Source organism: Eucalyptus grandis, chromosome 2 (genome assembly GCF_016545825.1).
Source record: "Eucalyptus grandis isolate ANBG69807.140 chromosome 2, ASM1654582v1, whole genome shotgun sequence".
NCBI classification, from domain to species: Eukaryota; Viridiplantae; Streptophyta; class Magnoliopsida; order Myrtales; family Myrtaceae; genus Eucalyptus; species Eucalyptus grandis.
Window position 1 is genome coordinate 11985265 of NC_052613.1, and position 18779 is coordinate 12004043.

The window sequence follows — 18779 nt, forward strand, 5'->3', positions numbered from 1 at the left end:
GCATCATAGTGGGGTAGTAGTAAGCGGCTTGTTAACCCAGGACCTACAGGACATAGGTGATGTGTAGTCGTTACGGCTCAAATGGAACATTTCATGATGCCTGTAGACTTCTTATGTTACGCATATAAATTTGAGACATAGGAAGGAACTACTTCATGGTCACGCCAAAAAATCCCTAGGCATATTTCCTTTTGACTTCCACCAATGTAGCTTGTTATCTTTGTCGTCATGTGAACAAGTGGCATGAGCCTTTCGGGATCTCTAATTATTTTCTCATAGGATATATAGGTCTCAACTCAACTTAACTTGGCAAGATATCGTCACGTATGTAAATAAATAGCAATTTCACTTAAAGAATTGGGGATTGAGAGTGAAATAACCTATAACAAATATTTGTATGCTAGTTTTCCCATCATATAGTATTTTCTATATTGGTCGTAGAAGGATTATTGTGTTACTTAGGTAGCGCATGGTAACGCTTATGTTTCTCCCAATTTCTGTTCTTTTGTTCCTCGGAACAAAAAAAGAACAAAAACCTATTTGGTAAAACATTTGTTCCCAGGAACAATTTCTCTAATTTTTGTTCCCGAGAACAGTTTTGAGAAGCAAAAAAAAGTTGCTTCTTGTTCCCGGAACAGAAATAGAAAAGAACTATTTCTGAAAAAAAAAAAAAAAAAAAAAAAAAAAAAAAAAACTCTTCCCCGGAATGAAGCGTTGTCATGTACAACCTTATGGGAAATCAATAAGATGTTCAATTTCTTGCTACTTTGTGATTTTCTTGCACAGAAGTCATTTTATTCAAAACATGAACATGTTCATGGTAGATAATTTTGTGGCTCTATGTTTATCCATCGATGAAGAAAACAACTTGAATTTACAAGTATATCGCTAAATGACCAAAAAAAATAAAAACACTTGAATTGAATAAATGGGTTCTCAAAGTAGACTTATTGGGAATTAATGCGGTTGGAAGTTATTTTAATAACTGCTTTCCTGAAGTCCAAATTTATTAGGAATTTAAGAAATGGTTTTAAAAGTTGATGGCTATCTACAGTTTGCCTTTATTTTTTTAAATGGCCAATTTACAGATTATACAACTAAATAGCAGTCGCTTATGTTTCATAAGTGCTCATTTGTTTGCATTAAACAAGACATTTTGAGAAAAAGAATAACCACCAATTAAGTAAAGAGGAAGTCTCGATTAGGAAAAAGTCAAATGTCAATAGCTGGTTACTCATTATGTATATTTAAGGGATTATTTGATGTGAAAATTGACTGATCAATGAAAACATCTAACAAATTATAATAGTAAATGATTCCCTCACCGCATAAAAGGAAATGATTAACTGAAATCCATGATAATTTTTTAAGTATTTTTAATTGCTAATTCATTCGTTATCATTATTAACCATATAAAAGTACATAATGAATATCCCATTTTCGAAATTTGACCTTTCTGTTACGGAAACATATTTTCACTTTCTTAATTTTTTCTTCTTCTTTAAAAAAATTCATTAGTTCTATTAATATGTTTCTTAAAGTTTAGACAACTTCAATTTTTTAATATTGTAATTCCTATTTGTTACTTCCGGTATAACATTATAATTAATATGTGCTTCCTTCATGTTTTGTCACGCCCCGATTCTCGGTCACGTACACATCCCTTACTTTTGGTCGATTTTAAAATGCGATATCCCAGGTTTACATATCGCTGACCCCTTTTTAATAGCACATGCGGAAGTAGTTATAAAATTCACATCAATAAAGCAATGGGATATACAAGTAGGACTAGGAAATTGAACCTAAAAACCAACACCCTTATGTTCATATACAAGCCATACTAAAACGATTGGTTTCTACTCAAATTGATTCTATAGCAAAAGTCATCAGGATCCTACTCGGATCATCCCCGGGGTTCTCTTTCAGATACTCCTCTTCGAGTTATTTCTCCTCAGGTTCTTTATCAAGGTCCTGAAATGTTTTTCCCAAACTAGGATGAGACTATGTCTCAGCAAGTTCTACCACACTAAAACCCGATTAGTAAACTAATACACCTTAGGGTTGCCTATGCACAACATGAGTCAGAGAACTTAACTGGGCCTCAGATTCCACCTGCATATTAGCATAGATCAAATAGGCATCCAAGCAATCACATCACAGATCGAAGCATCGATCTAATCGACTTAGTCAATTACACGCCAACAAGACCACTCACGATCATTTCCATTCAATCAATCAGTTTACAACATCAAATCAAAGCAATGATCAATCGACTTAGTCGATTTCATGTTAGCTGGACCACTTCTAGGTCATTCTAGTCATTGCTATATAGTCTCAACTGATAAAACTAATCACCGAGCCATGTGCATTCTCCGAAGCGATATTCCCTATCACCGAGCCACGTGCATTCTCTAAGGCGATATTTCTTATTACCAAGCCACGTGCATTCTCCGAGGTGATGGAACCGACACCGAGCCACGTGCATTCTCCGAGGCGATATTCCTTATCACCGAGCCACGTGCATTCTCCGAGGTGATGGAACTGATTACCGAGCCACGTGTCTCTTCCAAGATGCCATGCTTAATTCACTAGGCTCACGTGTATTCTCCAAGGCGATGCATCAAGTCACCGAGCCACGTGCCCTTTAAAATGTCATTCTGAATCAGCGAGCCCACGTGCATTCTCCAAGGCAATGCATCAAGTCACCGAGCCCAAGTGTCTCTTCAAGATGCCAATTGTACTCATTGAGACCACGTGCATTCTCCGAGGTAATGCATCAAATTACCGAGCCCATGTGTCTCTTTCAAGATGCCACACTTAATCACCGAGCCCACGTGCATTCTCTGAGGTGATAGACCAACTCACCGAGCCACGTGCCTTCTCCAAGGTGATATATAACCTATCATGAATTCACTATACACCGACCGAATTCCTAGATGACATGTCTAGGCATCGGGTCAGCATACATCTTACACACTCACTTTCATTTCCATAATTTCCAATATGATCTGTAGTCTACCACAATACCTTTGTCTCTGGCAACCGATACTCAATTATTCACCAGTCAATTACTCAAATTAATTCAATTTAGGAATAATCCCTAAAAATCCACAATTAAATTAATTCAGCACAACGTAGAAATCATTTATATAAACAGATTGCACCATGACAATCAGCACGAAATTCCAGTCACTGGCCATCCCAGTTGAAATTCCGGAAAATAAATAATTAAATAAATAATTTCAAAAATTAAATAAATAAGTACAATAAATTCAATTTAGCACAATATAAAGCTCAATTAAATAAACGGGCTGCGCCACGATCATCAGCTTAAAATCCCGGTCACTGGCCATCCCAGTTGAATTTCCAGAAAATAAATAATTAAATAATTAATTCCGAAAATTAATATTTAATTCCTAAAAATTCCATCTAGACCCGAATCGCTTAATTAACACCCGATAAGGGTCGGGAAAAATCCCAAGGAGCATCCAATAAATACTATAGGCAATTCTCTATCTAAGTACACTAATTATTTCACTAATATGCAATGCAATTAACTAATAATCGCTAATCAATTCTAATCTAACCACATAATTACACTTAATTAACACTAATCAACATTTAAATATAATTAGCAAACTAAGAAGGCTTTATGCTCCGTTCATTTCACGGAAAATAACTTCCAGAAAAATATTTTCTGGATTTTCCGTGTTCGTTTCACGAAAAACCAACTACTCAAGGAAAATGTTTTCCATGAATGGAAAAAAGTACCTTCAAAGATAAGGAAAATTTTTTCCACTTTTGAAAAGTGGAAAACATTTTCCATAACTTCTTCCACCTTATATCTTTTTACTAACACATTTTTGTTTTATTTTTATGCTTTTTTTTTTTTCTTTTTCTTTTCTTTCTTTCCTTTTCATCTTTCTTCCTTAGCATGGCCGGTGGCCGACCGTGATCCAGCTCGAGCTCGCCCCAGCCGGCGAGGCTCCGCCTAGCCCGATCTGTGGAAGCCGAGCTCGCACGAGCTCGGCGAGCTCGGGCCTCGCCGGGCTTGAGGCGGAGCTCAGCCTCGCCGATCCGGCGAGCCGGGCGGGGCTTGGGCCTCACCCGAGCTCGCCGGAGGTCCTGGCGAGCCGTGAGCTCGTCGGATCACGGTGGCGGAGCTCGGGCTCACTTGGATCGAGCCCGAGCTCCGCCGCTAGATCCGGCGAGCTTGCGGCTCGCTAGAGCCCAACGAACCTCCGCGACCTCGGGCGAGATCACCGAGCCTCGAGCTCGCCGGATCTAGCGGCCAGGATCTTGGTCGACTGTCGGGCGTGATCACCATCGTTAGGCGTGCGGCGGCGGAGGAAGGAGGAAGGAGAAGGAAAAGAAAAGGAAAAATAAAAAAAAAAAGAAAAAAATAAAAAATAATTAAAATTTTGATTTTTAGAATATAAATAATTAAAATTTTATTTTTAAAAATATAAATAATTAAAATTTTATTTTAAAAAAAAAAAAAATAAAACTAATGAATGGTGGAAAATAATAAAAATTGTATTTTTAAAAATACAAATATTTTTGGCCAATTAAAAATATTAAAATTCAATTTTTTGATAATTTTTCATAAACAATTAAATTAGTTAACGAATGGTGAAAAATGTTTTCCACTCAAAATTTAAATTTCACTGAACACCGGAAAATATAGCAATTTTCCTGGAAAATGACTTATGGGAAAACGTTTTATGGAGACGGCCCATTTTCCACGAAACAAACGGACCTTAGTAAAACTCACTCAAAACGACGGGCTCGACGCGAGGATCGACTTTCCTCAAAGCGGGCCGAGCATCCGGGCTCGGGAAGGCGGTCAAAATGGGTCAAAACCCCACTGTCATACCCATTTTCTGCACTCTCTGTTTGCTGCTGATCTTGGCTGGTTGAAGCAGCTTTGGTGGCTAAAATGGCGAGACAAAGGTGGCGGAGGCAGCAGGGGTCGGCCACGGGTCCAAGCGGCGATGAACGGCGGTGGAGGGAGCTCCGGCGGTGGCCTAAGCTGTTCGGGGGAGCTGCTAGAACGCGGCTGCAGTAGGGACGGCGTCGGGAAAGGGGCGGAGACACACGGCGATAGCGGCGCGCGAGTAACGCGCGGGCGACGACGCGGCAACTCCGGTGCGACGGCGAGCTATTCCGATCTCCCTCTCTCGGCGCTGCTATTCTGCTTCTGTTTTCTGTCTTCTTCAATTTTTCGAACCAGCCGAGAAGGAGAAGAAGAGAGATGTCGAGAGAGTGAGGGAGTCCAGAGAGAGAGAGAGAGTTAGAGATAAGAGAGAATGTGTCAGGTTGAAAAGTCAGAAAAGGAAAAGTGGAGGAAGCAAAGTGGAAGACAGCAAGGGGGCATTCGGTGGAGAGGCTCACGCACGAGGGAAAAAGAGAGGGAAGGAAGAGAAAAGAAAAAGAAGAAAGAAAGAGAGAGAGAGTGAGAAGGAAAAAGAGAGTGTTTGGCTAAAAATGGAAAAGAAATGGGAAGATCATAAAAATAAAAGGATTTCCTCAAATAGAAAATCCTAATCCCAATTTCTTTTAAATAAACTCATAGATTCTCAAAAGGATTTTCCAACTTAGAGTTCTTAATCCCCACTTGCAATTGCATATAATTTCCCTCTTGAATTTATCTCAAATGACTCTCAAAATCAATTGATGTCTTACTTATCAAATTGATTATTTTCTTTATCCAAGAATCCCTCGTACTCCTCAATTTCACAATCCCTGGCTTCAACTGAACGAAAACGGCCCTATTTATCCAATCGAAATTAGAACCTGAAAATCTGGATGTCACATGTTTTCCATAGAGGTCAAGAGTAAAAGAGATATTTCTGCTGAAAGGATGAAGATACATCTTTAATGCTTTAAAACTCATGCGTATTTCACACGCTAAGAAATGTACAACGGAAGAATAACGGCCCTAAGAAAATGAAAAAGTTTAAGAGGTTGATAATTCATGTGCGACATTTGATAATTTAGGGTTAATTGTGTATTATGTCAGGTTGCGAAGAGTTTTGTATAATTTTCTAGAGATATCATATCCATCACGTAAAAAGTCATCTCTCATACTGGGTAAAAATGAGGGATAATGAGACAAACAATCTTTGAATTTTGGCTTAATGGGCAATTAGGTCAATGAACTTTTAATTTATTTAATGTGATCCTTGAACTTTAACCCAATGTGCAATATAGTTCCTGAACTTTTAATTTGTTCAATATAATCCTTGAACTTTTGATATGTATTCAATATAATCCCCGAACTATATAAAAAAGTTCAACATAGTCATTGGTCTTAAATTAATGGAAAAAAGATTATATTGAACATTTTCATATAGTTCAAGGACTATTTTGAATATGTACCAAAAGTTCATGGACTATATTAAACAAACTAAAAGTTTATGGGCCACATTGCGTATTGGCTAAAGTTAAGGGATCACATCGAATAAATTAAGAGTTCAATAAACAAATTGCACATTGAGTCAAAGTTCAAGAATTGTTCGTGTCATTTTTCTAGAAAACGAGGTTGATCTTTAATTAATACCAGCTAATAAAATTTCTCATTTTTGTAGAATCACTTCTTAATATAACCTTGTCATCAAGTGCTAATCCCCCATAGTGATGTATAACAATAAGTTTTTAGTTACATGACTAAAGCTTATAATTAAATAGATGCATATCTACTGGAATTATTTTGCTAATTATAATTATAGTTGACATATGGCGTAAAATATGTTAATTGAACAGAGTTTTAATAAATTGTTTAAAATATGTTTGTATGTATTATTTAATATTGACGATATGCTTGTTAATTGTGAACGACTTTGTGATAGATCTCTCTGAGAAAGGAACTTGTGAATCTTAAACGCCCGTTAACCCCAATGGCCACCTTTCCAACACGGAAGAGGGAAGTGGGAGGATTTGAATCCCCACCTTCTCGGGGGGGTTGGGGTGGGGATGATTTAGTTTCAAGTATAGATTTTGACTTCCACCCCCTACGAGGAAGTGGGGCAAAAGTTTGAGAGTGAGGTTAGAGTAGGAGTAGAGTAGGACCGACCAAAAAATAAATAATCTCAAACATCTGTAATGGACGATCAAGCAAGCATTTTTGCTTTAGAAATAGAAAAATGTCTAAAAAGTCCTACTCCTATTACACTTTTGCCTATTAAGTCTTAAATCTTTTCATTTTAGTAATTAAATGCCAAACGTTTTGAAATTTTGCTAATTTAGTTCATTCGATCAATATTTATCGGAAACCACTAATGTGGTAGCTCAGTCGGCCTCGATCATCTTCCATGGTATGATCGGTACTTTATGTGGATAAATTATAAAAAAATTTAAAATATATTATGAATTTAATATTATTTGTTCTTTTCTTTTTTTTTTTTTTTGGTTTAATGGGCCGGCAACCCTTGCTAACCCTTGGGCAAAGGCCATGAAGCCCTCGCCGGCTGGGGATGAGGGTGATCAACCCCATACCAGTCAGGGGAGGGCTACTAGGCCCTTGCTGTGGCTGAGGGATTGTGACACCTTCACTAGCCTTAGCAAGGGCTAGTGAGCCCTCGGCAAATTTGGCGAAGCGAGGGCATGGTGGCCCTCACCGGCAATGTGAGGGTGGGTGAGGGCCATGACGCCCTTGTTGACCTTGGCGAATGTCCATGAACTTGTGCTTGTTTTCGGCGAGGGCTCTGTGGCCCTAGCCTAGAGGCTGCCAGGGGTTGTCGACCCTCAGTCAGTAGTTGGCGTAGGTCATTGGGACGCAATTAGTGGCCAGTGGCCTTGTCGATCTTTTAAACCAAAAAAGAATAAAAAGAAAAAGAAAGAAAAGAAAAGAAAAGAAACGTATCAAAAATTAATAAAAATGTCAACGTTGGCTGTCCATGTATGACATATGACTTCCATGTCAACGATTTTTAGTCAAAATTAGCCAGATTGGCTTAATTGGCAAATTGTGAAAATATTTAATATTCAACTAACAAAATTGAAAAGTTTAGACCTAAAGTGGCAAATGTGCAATAATTTTAAGACTTTTTGGATAATTTTCCTTTTAGAAACTACTCATTTTTCTATTTCTAATTTTTTAGTTATGGAGAATGAAAGTAGTTTTCCTTTTCTTTTTTAACTTGAAAACAGATTTGGGTTTATGGACAAATTGGGTTTTCGTTATCATTTATCATTTAAAAATAAGAATGAAAATGAGAGGCGTGCATATCAAGCTATTTTGGTATTTCCTTATTTGGTCACCTAATAAATGCCGTCCAGAAGGCTTATTTCAACAAGAGAGTCGTCGGTTGAAATCCAGTAGTAGGCAAACCCAGAATCAGAATGCGTCTCCAAGGGCGTTGGTTCGATCGGTACTCGAAGCCTTCAATGAATCGATAGAAGCAAAATGATGGATTGAAGTTTGAGGATGAGATCTGCTCGGAGTTTCTTAGTAAGTGAAGCATTTTTGTAGTAACTTTTAAAAGCTAGCTTACAATAACACCGGACGGCAACGACAGGAAGATGGATCGATTCTCCGCATCTGGAACCCCCGGTTTCAAGATCTGGCATTATAGAGAAAATCCAGGGACCCAAAGTATGGAAGTTGACAATCAGCAGGCAACGGTGGGAAAGCTAATAATAGCAGACGGGGCAGAGCCAGGAACCAGGAGGGAAAACGTGGAAGACTTTCTCGCTCCCGCTCAATTCCCGACGGATTTACCTTAAATTTGGCTGAAAGCTGTTAATGGCGTTATAAGGTTCCCCCCACGGATGCATTATAAATGGCTCCAGCGCCGAGGGGAAAGATCAAACGAACAGTGTCCTCTTTCTTTCTTCTTGGAAGGTCCAGCAAGCGCCCGGGAGAAAGAGAGAGAGACCAGGAATCCTCGTAGCAGAAGGGAAACGATGGCAATGAAATCGTACGTTGGTGCACTGCTGCTGCTGTTGTCTTTTTCTTCTTCCATCAACGCCCAGGTCTTTAACGTCGCGAGTTACGGTGCAAAGGGCGATGGCAGTTCAGACATTAGCCAGGTGCGTGTATTCTTTAATGAATAGCTTTACGGCATTCTTTCCTAAATCTCTGCGGCTAACGAGGGTTTCGTCACAAATTTTTTCGAAGGCGTTGCTGAGTGCATGGAAAGAGGCGTGCGCATCCACCACTCCTGCTAAAGTGCTGATCCCGGGGGGAACGTTTGCGCTGACGGAGGTTGCCCTGGACGGCCCCTGCAAGGCCCCTGTGGAGTTTGAGCTCCAAGGCACATTGAAGGCCCCGGCGGACCCGAGCCTCTTCAAGAACGACGGTTGGGTCACGTTCCAACGCATTGACGGCCTCACCGTGTCGGGCGGCGGGACCTTTGACGGCCAGGGCAAGACAGCCTGGGGGCAGAACGACTGCGCCAAGAACACGAACTGCCGTACTCTCCCCACCGTAAGCACCCGTCGGTATCATTCGTTTCTATGTCGATTTCGAACCGCACGGTCATTAGAATAACGGATACGCTGATGGGGGTATAACCAAACTAAGACAACGCGATTAACCGAGTTTTGAGCACTAGCGGGAATTGCTAACACCCATTGAATTTCGACAGAATTTGAGGTTCAACTTCGTCACCAATGCCATAATCCATGACGTAACGACGCTCGACAGCAAGTATTTCCACGTAAGCATCTTGGGCGCCAAGAACATGACGTTCCAAAATTTCCACGTGAATGCGCCGGCCGAGAGCATCAACACGGACGGGATCCACATTGGACGGTCGCTCGGGGTCAACATCCTCGACAGCGACATCAAGACAGGGGACGACTGCGTCTCCCTTGGTGACGGGAGCCGGCAGATCACTGTCAAGGGGGTGAGCTGCGGTCCGGGCCACGGCATCAGCGTCGGCAGCCTCGGGAAGTATGAAAACGAAGAGCCCGTGGAGGGTGTCTTCGTCACGAACTGCACCATCAACGGTGCGGATAACGGTGTGAGGATCAAGACTTGGCCTGCGTCGAAACCCGGCACGGCTTCTGACATGCATTTCGAGGATATCCAGATGAACAATGTCACCAACCCTGTGCTCGTAGACCAGGGATACTGCCCATTCAACCAGTGCCAAGCACAGGTAGACAGCAATGCTTGTTTTGCTCACGATTCTCAAGTCAGTTAGGAAACAAAAACTAATCGCACAATCGATAAACCATATACATGTCGGCCCTAATCTGTATGTTATTCGATTTGTTCAGATTCCTTCGCTTGTCAAGCTCAGCAAGGTCAGCTTCAAGAGAATCAGGGGAACCTCAGCATCCCAGGTCGCGGTGAAGGTCGCCTGCAGCCAGCGCGTGCCGTGCGACGAAGTCGAGATTGCGGACATCGACCTCGTGTATAATGGCCCCGAAGGCCCCGCCACATCAGAGTGTTCGAACGTCAAGCCTTTGATCTCTGGCAAGCTAAACCCTACGGCTTGTGCCAAGGTTGTGAGCTAAAGAGTTCGCTCTTTCTCAGTGAAGATGAATCGACGCCCAACGGTTCTTTATAAAGGATGTGGAAAGGTGGAGCTCTGAAGACGACGAGTCTTGAGCGAAACTGTTGGGTTTTTGTACTCTTTTTGCGTACCCCCTGTAATAAAGACATTATAAATAATAGGAAGATGTCTAATCACTTGGCAATTTGATCCCACGTCGGATTGCTTTTCAAGGAAATTCTCGCTCGTACACCCAACTCAGTTATTAATTTATATTTGGTTTGTGGAAAAATAAAATTTACCTCCATAAATTTTCACCTACTCCAAATTTAAGTTTCACTTAAACACGTTGTGAAGTTTAATTTTCAGGTTACAGTACATAAAAAGATTTGAAAAATCTCATGTGTTCAATCGATTTACTATCGTAAAATTATGACAAATTGAGTGCATAATGCGATCGTAGTACTTGTGTAGTTTTAAAATGATAATCAGATGGTGTGATCTAAGGAAGCATCACGATTAAGCTAATTTTTTTTTGTAATTTTGGGTCATCAATCGTGGCCGCTTACTCTGCTAGATTAATAAATAAAAATGAGTCCCGTCATGTTAAAGGGAGACTAGTGCGGTAGGCCTAGGAGCATTGATGAAATAGTTTTGCTGTTGTTGATTTTGGGTGCAAATCTTGGGTTTAACGTCCAAATTTTAATTAGCCACACATTCCCAAAAAGGTCAAGATCTCAGATGTGAGCTTTAGGGACATCCGAGGAACGTCTGCAACACCACTTTTGCTGAGAAGCTTGGCTGCGGAAGAGGAGTGCCTTGCCAGAAAGTGGAGCTTTGCTGATATTAACTTGAGGTATAATGGGAGGAACGGGGCCGCCACGTCGCAGTGCGCGAATGTAAAGCCTACGATCACCGGGAAATCATCCCCGCCCCTCTGCGCGGGGTTGCGAAGTTGATTGATCTTCATATTCACCGCGCATGTGATCGTCGGAATGTTTAAAGAAGTTCAATTGAAAACAGGCACCCCCTTCACTCTCGAGGACATGATGAGAGACCGGTGAAATAGAGCTGCAAATAAAAATAGAACTTTTGCCTTTTTATTTTTATATTTTGTATACTTAGAAAATGCTATGTGCATCTCTTTATGCTTTTGCTAGTTATACAGAAGATGTTTAGTAACACCAAGAAATTGTGTAGAGACTTAGGTAGCGCACGGTAACGCTCCTATTTCTCCAATTTTCTGTTCTTTTGTTCCTCATAACAAAAAAAGAACATCAACTTATTTGGTAAAACATTTGTTTCCGGGAACAACTTTTCTAATTTTTTGTTCTCAAAAACAGTTTTGATAAGCAAAAAAAAGTTGATTCTGATGTTGCTAGTATGAGTACCTAGAGGGGGGTGAATAGGTGCATAAACAATTTATCGATATACGGAAGCGATTCTTAGCATATGATAGAAAGTAAATTCTCTCTTAATTAACAAAATGATATACGATCGAGGTAGAGAGAATGAGGAAGAGAAAATTGAACACAGGATTTATAGTGGTTCGGCTTATTTCAAGCCTACGTCCACTCTTCCGCACTGACAGCCCACCGGCTGGATTTCACTATGATCAAAAGAGAAGTTACAGCACAGCTTTGCCTTGATTCCACAGTGTAGATGTTCTACCACACCTTCTCAAGGTCTCTCACAAATATAGACTCTCTTTTGTATACAAGTATTCGCTCAAAGGATTTGTCTAAACAAATAGGAGCTTCAGACTTTGGAATTCTTCTATCGCGCACACCTTGGACAACTAAGACAGTCTTCCTTATATACTCCTTTATGCCATCATACCCGTTGGCACTTACCAAAGGAATTCCTCCAATCTACCCGTTGGACGGAATCAATTAGGAAGATTGTTCAAGCTATTAAAGGAACGTGTTGATAGCCCATCAATCTGTCCGCCCATACAATCGGGATCTCGGTTTCCATAAGAGAACCTTCCAATAATACTTAGGCAATCACCGGATCTTCAATTATCGAGTCAATCTTCGATCAATCAAAGGACTCCGTTATGTCTTCTCCAGCCACGAGATCTTCTCCAGTTGATAAGGTCAAATCCTTAACGAAACATACTGATTATGGATAACCTTTCTTCAATGGATTAGAGATCTGTCAATGAGGATAGACTTTGAGTCTTGAGTCTGGCTGTAGGAGGTCTTCGGACTTTAAATAGCAGAGTACGCAAGCCTTCGGACTAGACTCGATAGAAACGTTTTGTCAACTTCAAAACACGTCAAGAAGATTTCTCCAACAATCTCCCCCTTTTTGATGGTGACAAAACTTTCCTGCAGATTTGGATATCTTTGACCTGCAAAACATTCCTCAAACACATATGCATATCTTATAGAGATAAATGGCTAATAGAATAACACTAGAATCTGTAACCACAGAAAATAGGTTAGTCCAGTATATGATTAAGCCATTCATAAGATATCAATATTGGTTAATAGAAGCAGTCAAGTCCAAGTCTAGATCAGTTCTCATCCAGACACAAAACAAAGTTAAACAGGTTCAAACCACAAACCACAAAACAATCCAACAAAAAGTTTAATGAATGAAAAGATTTTTGATCAAATCTTGCATCTCTCCCCTTTTTGTCATCATTAAAAAGGATGAGATGAAGTTAAGATTGCTTGGGAACGCGGACAAGCTGGAAATCTTCCATAGACTGAACGATGCCTTCCAGCCTCTTAAAGTCTTCATTTAGTTGTGCAATCTCCTCATTCTTGGCATTGGACTGATTCTGAATAGAGAGGGCTTGCATTTTATCATTCAATGAACAAGAAGAAGCTTGACCTTCATTCTTCAAGCTTTGAACTTCGCATCCCAAGGCATAAATCTGACCTCGCATCTCCAAGAGAATATCCATGATTCTGCGAAAATCTGCTCCATTATCAGTCTGAGTACTTTCTTCGGCTCGATCTGATGGAGTAAATGCAGACGATGGTAGATCAGCATAATCTTGCAGGTTTGGCGATGACACTTCATGACCTTCTTCTGGAAACTGAGATGCATAAACATCCTTTGGGTCCGCCGGTGAGCGCCGACTCCTTCACTTGCATCGGGACATGAAGACTTCACTCCTTTCTCCCGATCTCCCCCTGTTTTCATGCTTACAGGTGGAGAAGAGTGTTCCTCATGTTCTCCTTCTTCTCTTCTTTCTTCTTCTGGTCTTTCCTCCTCTGTTTCTTTTTCAGCTTCTAATTCTTCTGCTTCCTTCTCCTCTCGCTTCTTTTGTCATTTGTTCCGAATCTTGCTGTGGAACAGGACGACTTAAATTCTTCAAGGCCAATGCAGAGATGGTGATGTCTTCCTCATCATCTTCATCCTCAACGAGGAGAGCTCTTCTTCTCTTGGATGGAGTAACCATGGGCTCCTTCCCTTTTCTTTTAGCTTTTTCCAAAAAGAATGGCATACATCATATGATTGCTTGGCCTCGAACTTGAAACATCTAACAAGTCTTGGAAGTTGATTTCATTGCTCTATACATGTCGGAGGCAATTAATCACAATCTTGTGAAGCAAGATGTTGAATGCACCCATCCTTAAGTAGGTGATATTTTCATCTGTTCTCCTGTCCTTCACTAGTTCAAGTGTGGCCCGAGCAATGGAAACTTTGATTGTTTGATATCTTCCTCTTTCGACTTCTAACACGTCTGCCAGCATATTCATATCCACAACATAATCTTGATCTTTTACGCTGAAAGAGAATCTATTCGCATCCAAAAAGCTTAGATTTGAATAGAAATATGCAGTTAATTCAGCATATGCCTCTGTAGAGTCAGAGCAGAACTTTTCAAGTTGAAGATAACTGAACTTTTCCCTCAAGTTCACATTCACTGCATCCAGAAAATCAAAATCCACACTCCTAGGGTTTATTACCCCACGCTTCAGCAATTTCGAGTATAGATCCTTTTGCTCCTTTGATTTGAACAAATCTCCCATTTTTCCTTGATTATCAACCGCAACACCCATTTTCGGTTGGAATTGACTGTATAATTTATCATCATCATTTCCATCTACGAGATTCGGCCCCCCACGAGGATCACTTGGGATATTTGCAAGGGTTTCCTCACCACCCCTTTTCGAGCAATTCCCAAACTTTCCATTTTTTTCAGAAAAATATATTCGTTCCCATGTCCTTTGTCTTTAAGAAAATCATCAATGTATTTCAAAGGAGTACGAATTCCTTATAGGGCATGATATAACTGGTAAATATAAGCGGGCTTTTGAACTCTTACAGGGTCTGCATCCTCGATGATTTCTTCCTGTTGTTGATGATCAACTCCTTGAGGACTAGATGGAGGAGAATGACGCTGTTGAGAATGTTGTGGGCTCGCTTGCTGCCGGAGTCACTTCATCTTCGTAAGATCGAAGTGCGTAGGCCCCTCACTCATCCGCCGTGGTCCCCCGCTGCGATTCTTGAGGACTTTCTTGAAGATGACATCTTTCTCAGTTTTGGAAGATTCCTTGCTTGACTTTCCCAAGAAAGATAACAACTTTTGAGGATTGAACGAAGAAGACAAACGGGAATGGAGGATCGATGCTTTCTAGGGTTTTTGAGAGAAAAGAGAAGAGGAATCGACAGTGCTTGATCGGTTAAAAAGAAGGGTAAACGAACCGTCACAAAGGAAATAAAAAAAAAATGCCTTTTCAAAATAACTGTCTTTTTCCGCAAAAATAGCTATTTCAAAAATAACTTCCCTTTTTAAAATGAAACGATGCAATATTTACGTCAATTAAATATAGCAACAATTTAAAAACACGATCGACGATCGTACCTTTTCAAGATGAGATTCAAGGGAGAAAGACTTACAGTCTGACGGACGTACCAAGACTGTCTTTCAGATAAAGTCTTGTAAGTCTGAGTCTGAAAGTCTTTAGACTTTGATATCCTCATACCTCAAAATGTTGAGTCTGGAACGAATAGACTCAAATTGATTTTTCTCCAAAGGCTTTGTGAATATATCCGCCAGTTGATTCTTTGAGTCAACAAATTGAATTGAAACATCTCCATTTTGAACATGATCTCTAATAAAGTGATGTCGAATCTCTATATGCTTTTCTCTTGAGTGGAGAATTGGATTTTTGGTGAGGGTGATAGCGCTGGTGTTGTCGCAATTAATCTCCGTGCATGAGTCTTCAATTTCAAAGTCTCTTAGCTGTTGTTTTATCCATAGAATTTGCGAACAGCAGCTTCCCAGAGCTACATACTCTGCTTCTATTGTTGAAAGGGACACAGTGCTTTGTTTCCTTGAAAACCAAGACACTGTCCTGCTTCCAAGCAACTGGCAGGTTCCCGAAGTGCTTTTTCTATCAACTCTGCAACCGGCCAGATCTGCGTCTGAATATCCCAGGAGATTAAAGTCTCCCTTCTTAGGATACCAAAGACCGATGCTTGATGATGAAGCCGCGTATTTAATGATGCGTTTCGCAGCACCGAGATGGGATCTCTAGGATCGATTGAAACCTAGCACGGATGCAAACACTCAACAAGATGTCGGGTCTAGAAGCGGTAAGATAAAGAAGTGAACCAATGATGCTCTTGTACAGCTTTTGATCAACTTTCTTCCCTTCTTCATCTTTGTCTATCTTCAAAGAACTTGACATCGGTATGTCGGTCTTTTTGAACTTCTCCAGTCCAAATCTTTTGACAAGATCATTAACATATTTTTCTTGATATATAAAAGTTCCTTCCTTCAATTGTTTTACTTGAAGACCAAGAAAGAATGTTAATTCTCCCATCATACTCATTTCAAATTCATCCTGCATAGACTTAGAAAATTTCTTGCACAAATTTTCATTAGAAGATCCGAAGATAATGTCATCCACATATATTTGAACAAGTAAGAAACTTTTGATCTCCTTTTTGATAAATAAAGTCGTATCTACTTTACCTTTGACAAAACCATTTTGTATTAAGAACTTACTTAATCTGTCGTACCAAGCTTGAGGTGCTTGCTTTAAACCATACAAAGCTTTTTCATTCTCAAGACCGAGTCGACTTCTTTGGGTCTTCAAACCTAGGTGGTTGTTCACATAAACTTCCTCATGGATAAATCCATTTAGGAAGGCGCTTTTGACATCCATTTGGAATAACCTGAAATTCTTATAACAAGCAAACGCAAGTAATAGTCGAATAGCTTCTAACCTCTACTTTTGGAGCGTAAGTCTCATCATAGTCTATTCCTTCTTCTTGCGTATATCCCTTGGCCACAAGTCTTGCTTTGTTTCGTACGACTTTTCCTTTCTCATTCATCTTGTTTCGAACACCCATTTAGCTCCAATAACAGTTTTACCTTTTGGTTTGGATGTCAATTCCCGGACATCATTAATGTTGAACATGTCGAGCTCTTCTTGCATAGCTTCAATCCAGCTTTCATCGAGACAAAGCTTCTTCTATGCTTTTTGGTTCAATTTCAGAAACAAGAGCTACAACACTAGACTCTTCTTGCCTTTTGGATGGTGCGAATTCGTTCATTAATTTCGCCGATTATAAGATCTTTGGGATGACCGGACTTATGCTTCCAGTTACTTGTTGATTTTTCTGGTTGATGATCTCTCTCTTTGTTTGAATCTTCACGAACATCCCGATGCTGGTTTTCCAAAATCGAGATGCTTCTTGAGTTGTAAGCTTTGGAAGGTGGAGTGATTCGAGACTCTTCTTGATGAGTCTGACTTGATTCATCTTGTGTTGAGTCTTGAAATTTGACATTCATTGACTCCTCCACAGACTAGCTCTTCTTGTTATAGACTCTGAAGGCTTTGCTTGATGTAGAATATCCAAGGAAGATACCTTCATCTGATCTTTCTTCAAACTTACCAACTCGATCTTTTGCATTTTTCAATATAAAACACTTGCAACCAAATACATGAAAGTATGAAACAATAGGCTTCTTATCTTTGAACAATTCATAAGGGGTTTTCTCTAGAATAGGTCTTAAGAAGACTCTATTGATGATATAACAAGCTGTTGAAATAGCTTCAGCCCAAAATCGTGAAGAAATCTTGCTTTCTATTAAAGAGTTCTAGCCATTTCTGAAGAGATCTGTTCTTTCTTTCCACAACTCCATTTTGCTGAGGAGTACATGGAGAAGAGAACACATGATTAAAGCGATTCATCACAAAATTTTGTAAAATCTTGATTTTCAAATTCACCTCCATGATCTGTTCTTATACATGAGATAACACATCCTTTTTCATTTTGAACCTTTTTAGCAAACTTTTCAAAATACGAAGGTTTCGGACTTACTTGCAAGGAAATATACCCAAGTAAAACGGGAGTAATCGTCCACAATTACTAGGCAATATTTCTTACCTCCAATACTCTGTGTTCTGGTTGGTCCGAAGAGATCCATATGCAGCAACTGTAGTACATGATTAGTAGAGACATGATTTATTGGCTTAAATGAATTTCTTACCTGTTTTCCCAGAATACATGGAGTACATGGATCAGTCTTTTGATAAGGTAATCTGGGTAGTCCTCGAACAAGCTGTTTTGAAGAGATTTTGGCTAATTGCTTCATGTTGACATGACCAAGCTTTCGTGCCATAAGCTTGCTTCGTCTTGAATTGAGATAAAACATTGCGATTCATTTGGTTTCACATCCGGAAGATAGATGTTTCCATGTCTACGACCCATGAAAGATCGAGTAGAGTCTTTGCGATTCTTTAGCATATTCCTTCTTGAAAGAAGATCTTGAAAACCGGTATCACGTTGACTAATGCTTTGAGAAGATTGTAATTGAGTCCTTCCACTAAGGAAACATTACTTATTGTGAGATTTCCGATTTTCACAGTTCCAAATCCCACAATACTTCATTTGCTGTTTCCTCCAAATGAAACTTTTCCACCATTTACTTGAGCAAGCTTTATGAAACATTTTGAGTCTCCTGTCATGTGTCTTGAGCATCCACTGTCAAGATACCACTTTACCTTTCTCTTGACGGTGACCTGCATTTAAAAAAAAGAGTCTCAAGCTTTCTTTGGTACCCAAACTTTCTTGGGTCTTTTGGTGTTAGTAACATAAGCAGATAGCCCATATTTTCTTAACAGGTTTCCAAACCATAGGACACTCTTTTTCAAAGTGATCCGGACTATTGCATTTTTAACATTTTAGAGCATTTCTACCTACAGATTTAACAAAAACTTTCTTGAAGTGATTTTTGTAAACCTCACTCGAGAGTCTTTTCTTAATTCTTTCTTTTACTTTAGGAAAATCAATCAAGGGAATTGTTTCTTCTGTCATACCTAGACCGGACTTATTGAAGTAAGGTCTTTGTCTTTG

General features: G+C 39.9%; 1 protein-coding gene across 1 annotated transcript; it reads left to right on the forward strand.

The window, feature by feature from the left end:
• Positions 1-8907: 8907 nt before the first annotated feature.
• Positions 8908-11404, forward strand: LOC120290501 (exopolygalacturonase-like). The gene is made up of 5 exons (XM_039306776.1): positions 8908-9033; positions 9122-9430; positions 9591-10106; positions 10228-10455; positions 11156-11404. The coding sequence occupies exons 1-5, from the start codon at positions 8908-8910 to the stop codon at positions 11402-11404; spliced, it is 1428 nt and encodes a 475-aa protein (XP_039162710.1).
• Positions 11405-18779: the final 7375 nt, after the last annotated feature.

Excerpts from the sequence above, each read along its gene's own strand:
- LOC120290501 (XM_039306776.1), top strand. The coding sequence starts at position 8,908 with ATGGCAATGAAATCGTACGTTGGTGCACTGCTGCTGCTGTTGTCTTTT. Across the intron at positions 9,034-9,121 it reads GCAGTTCAGACATTAGCCAG|GCGTTGCTGAGTGCATGGAA; the intron begins GTGCGTGTATTC and ends ATTTTTTCGAAG. Across the intron at positions 10,107-10,227 it reads TCAACCAGTGCCAAGCACAG|ATTCCTTCGCTTGTCAAGCT; the intron begins GTAGACAGCAAT and ends CGATTTGTTCAG.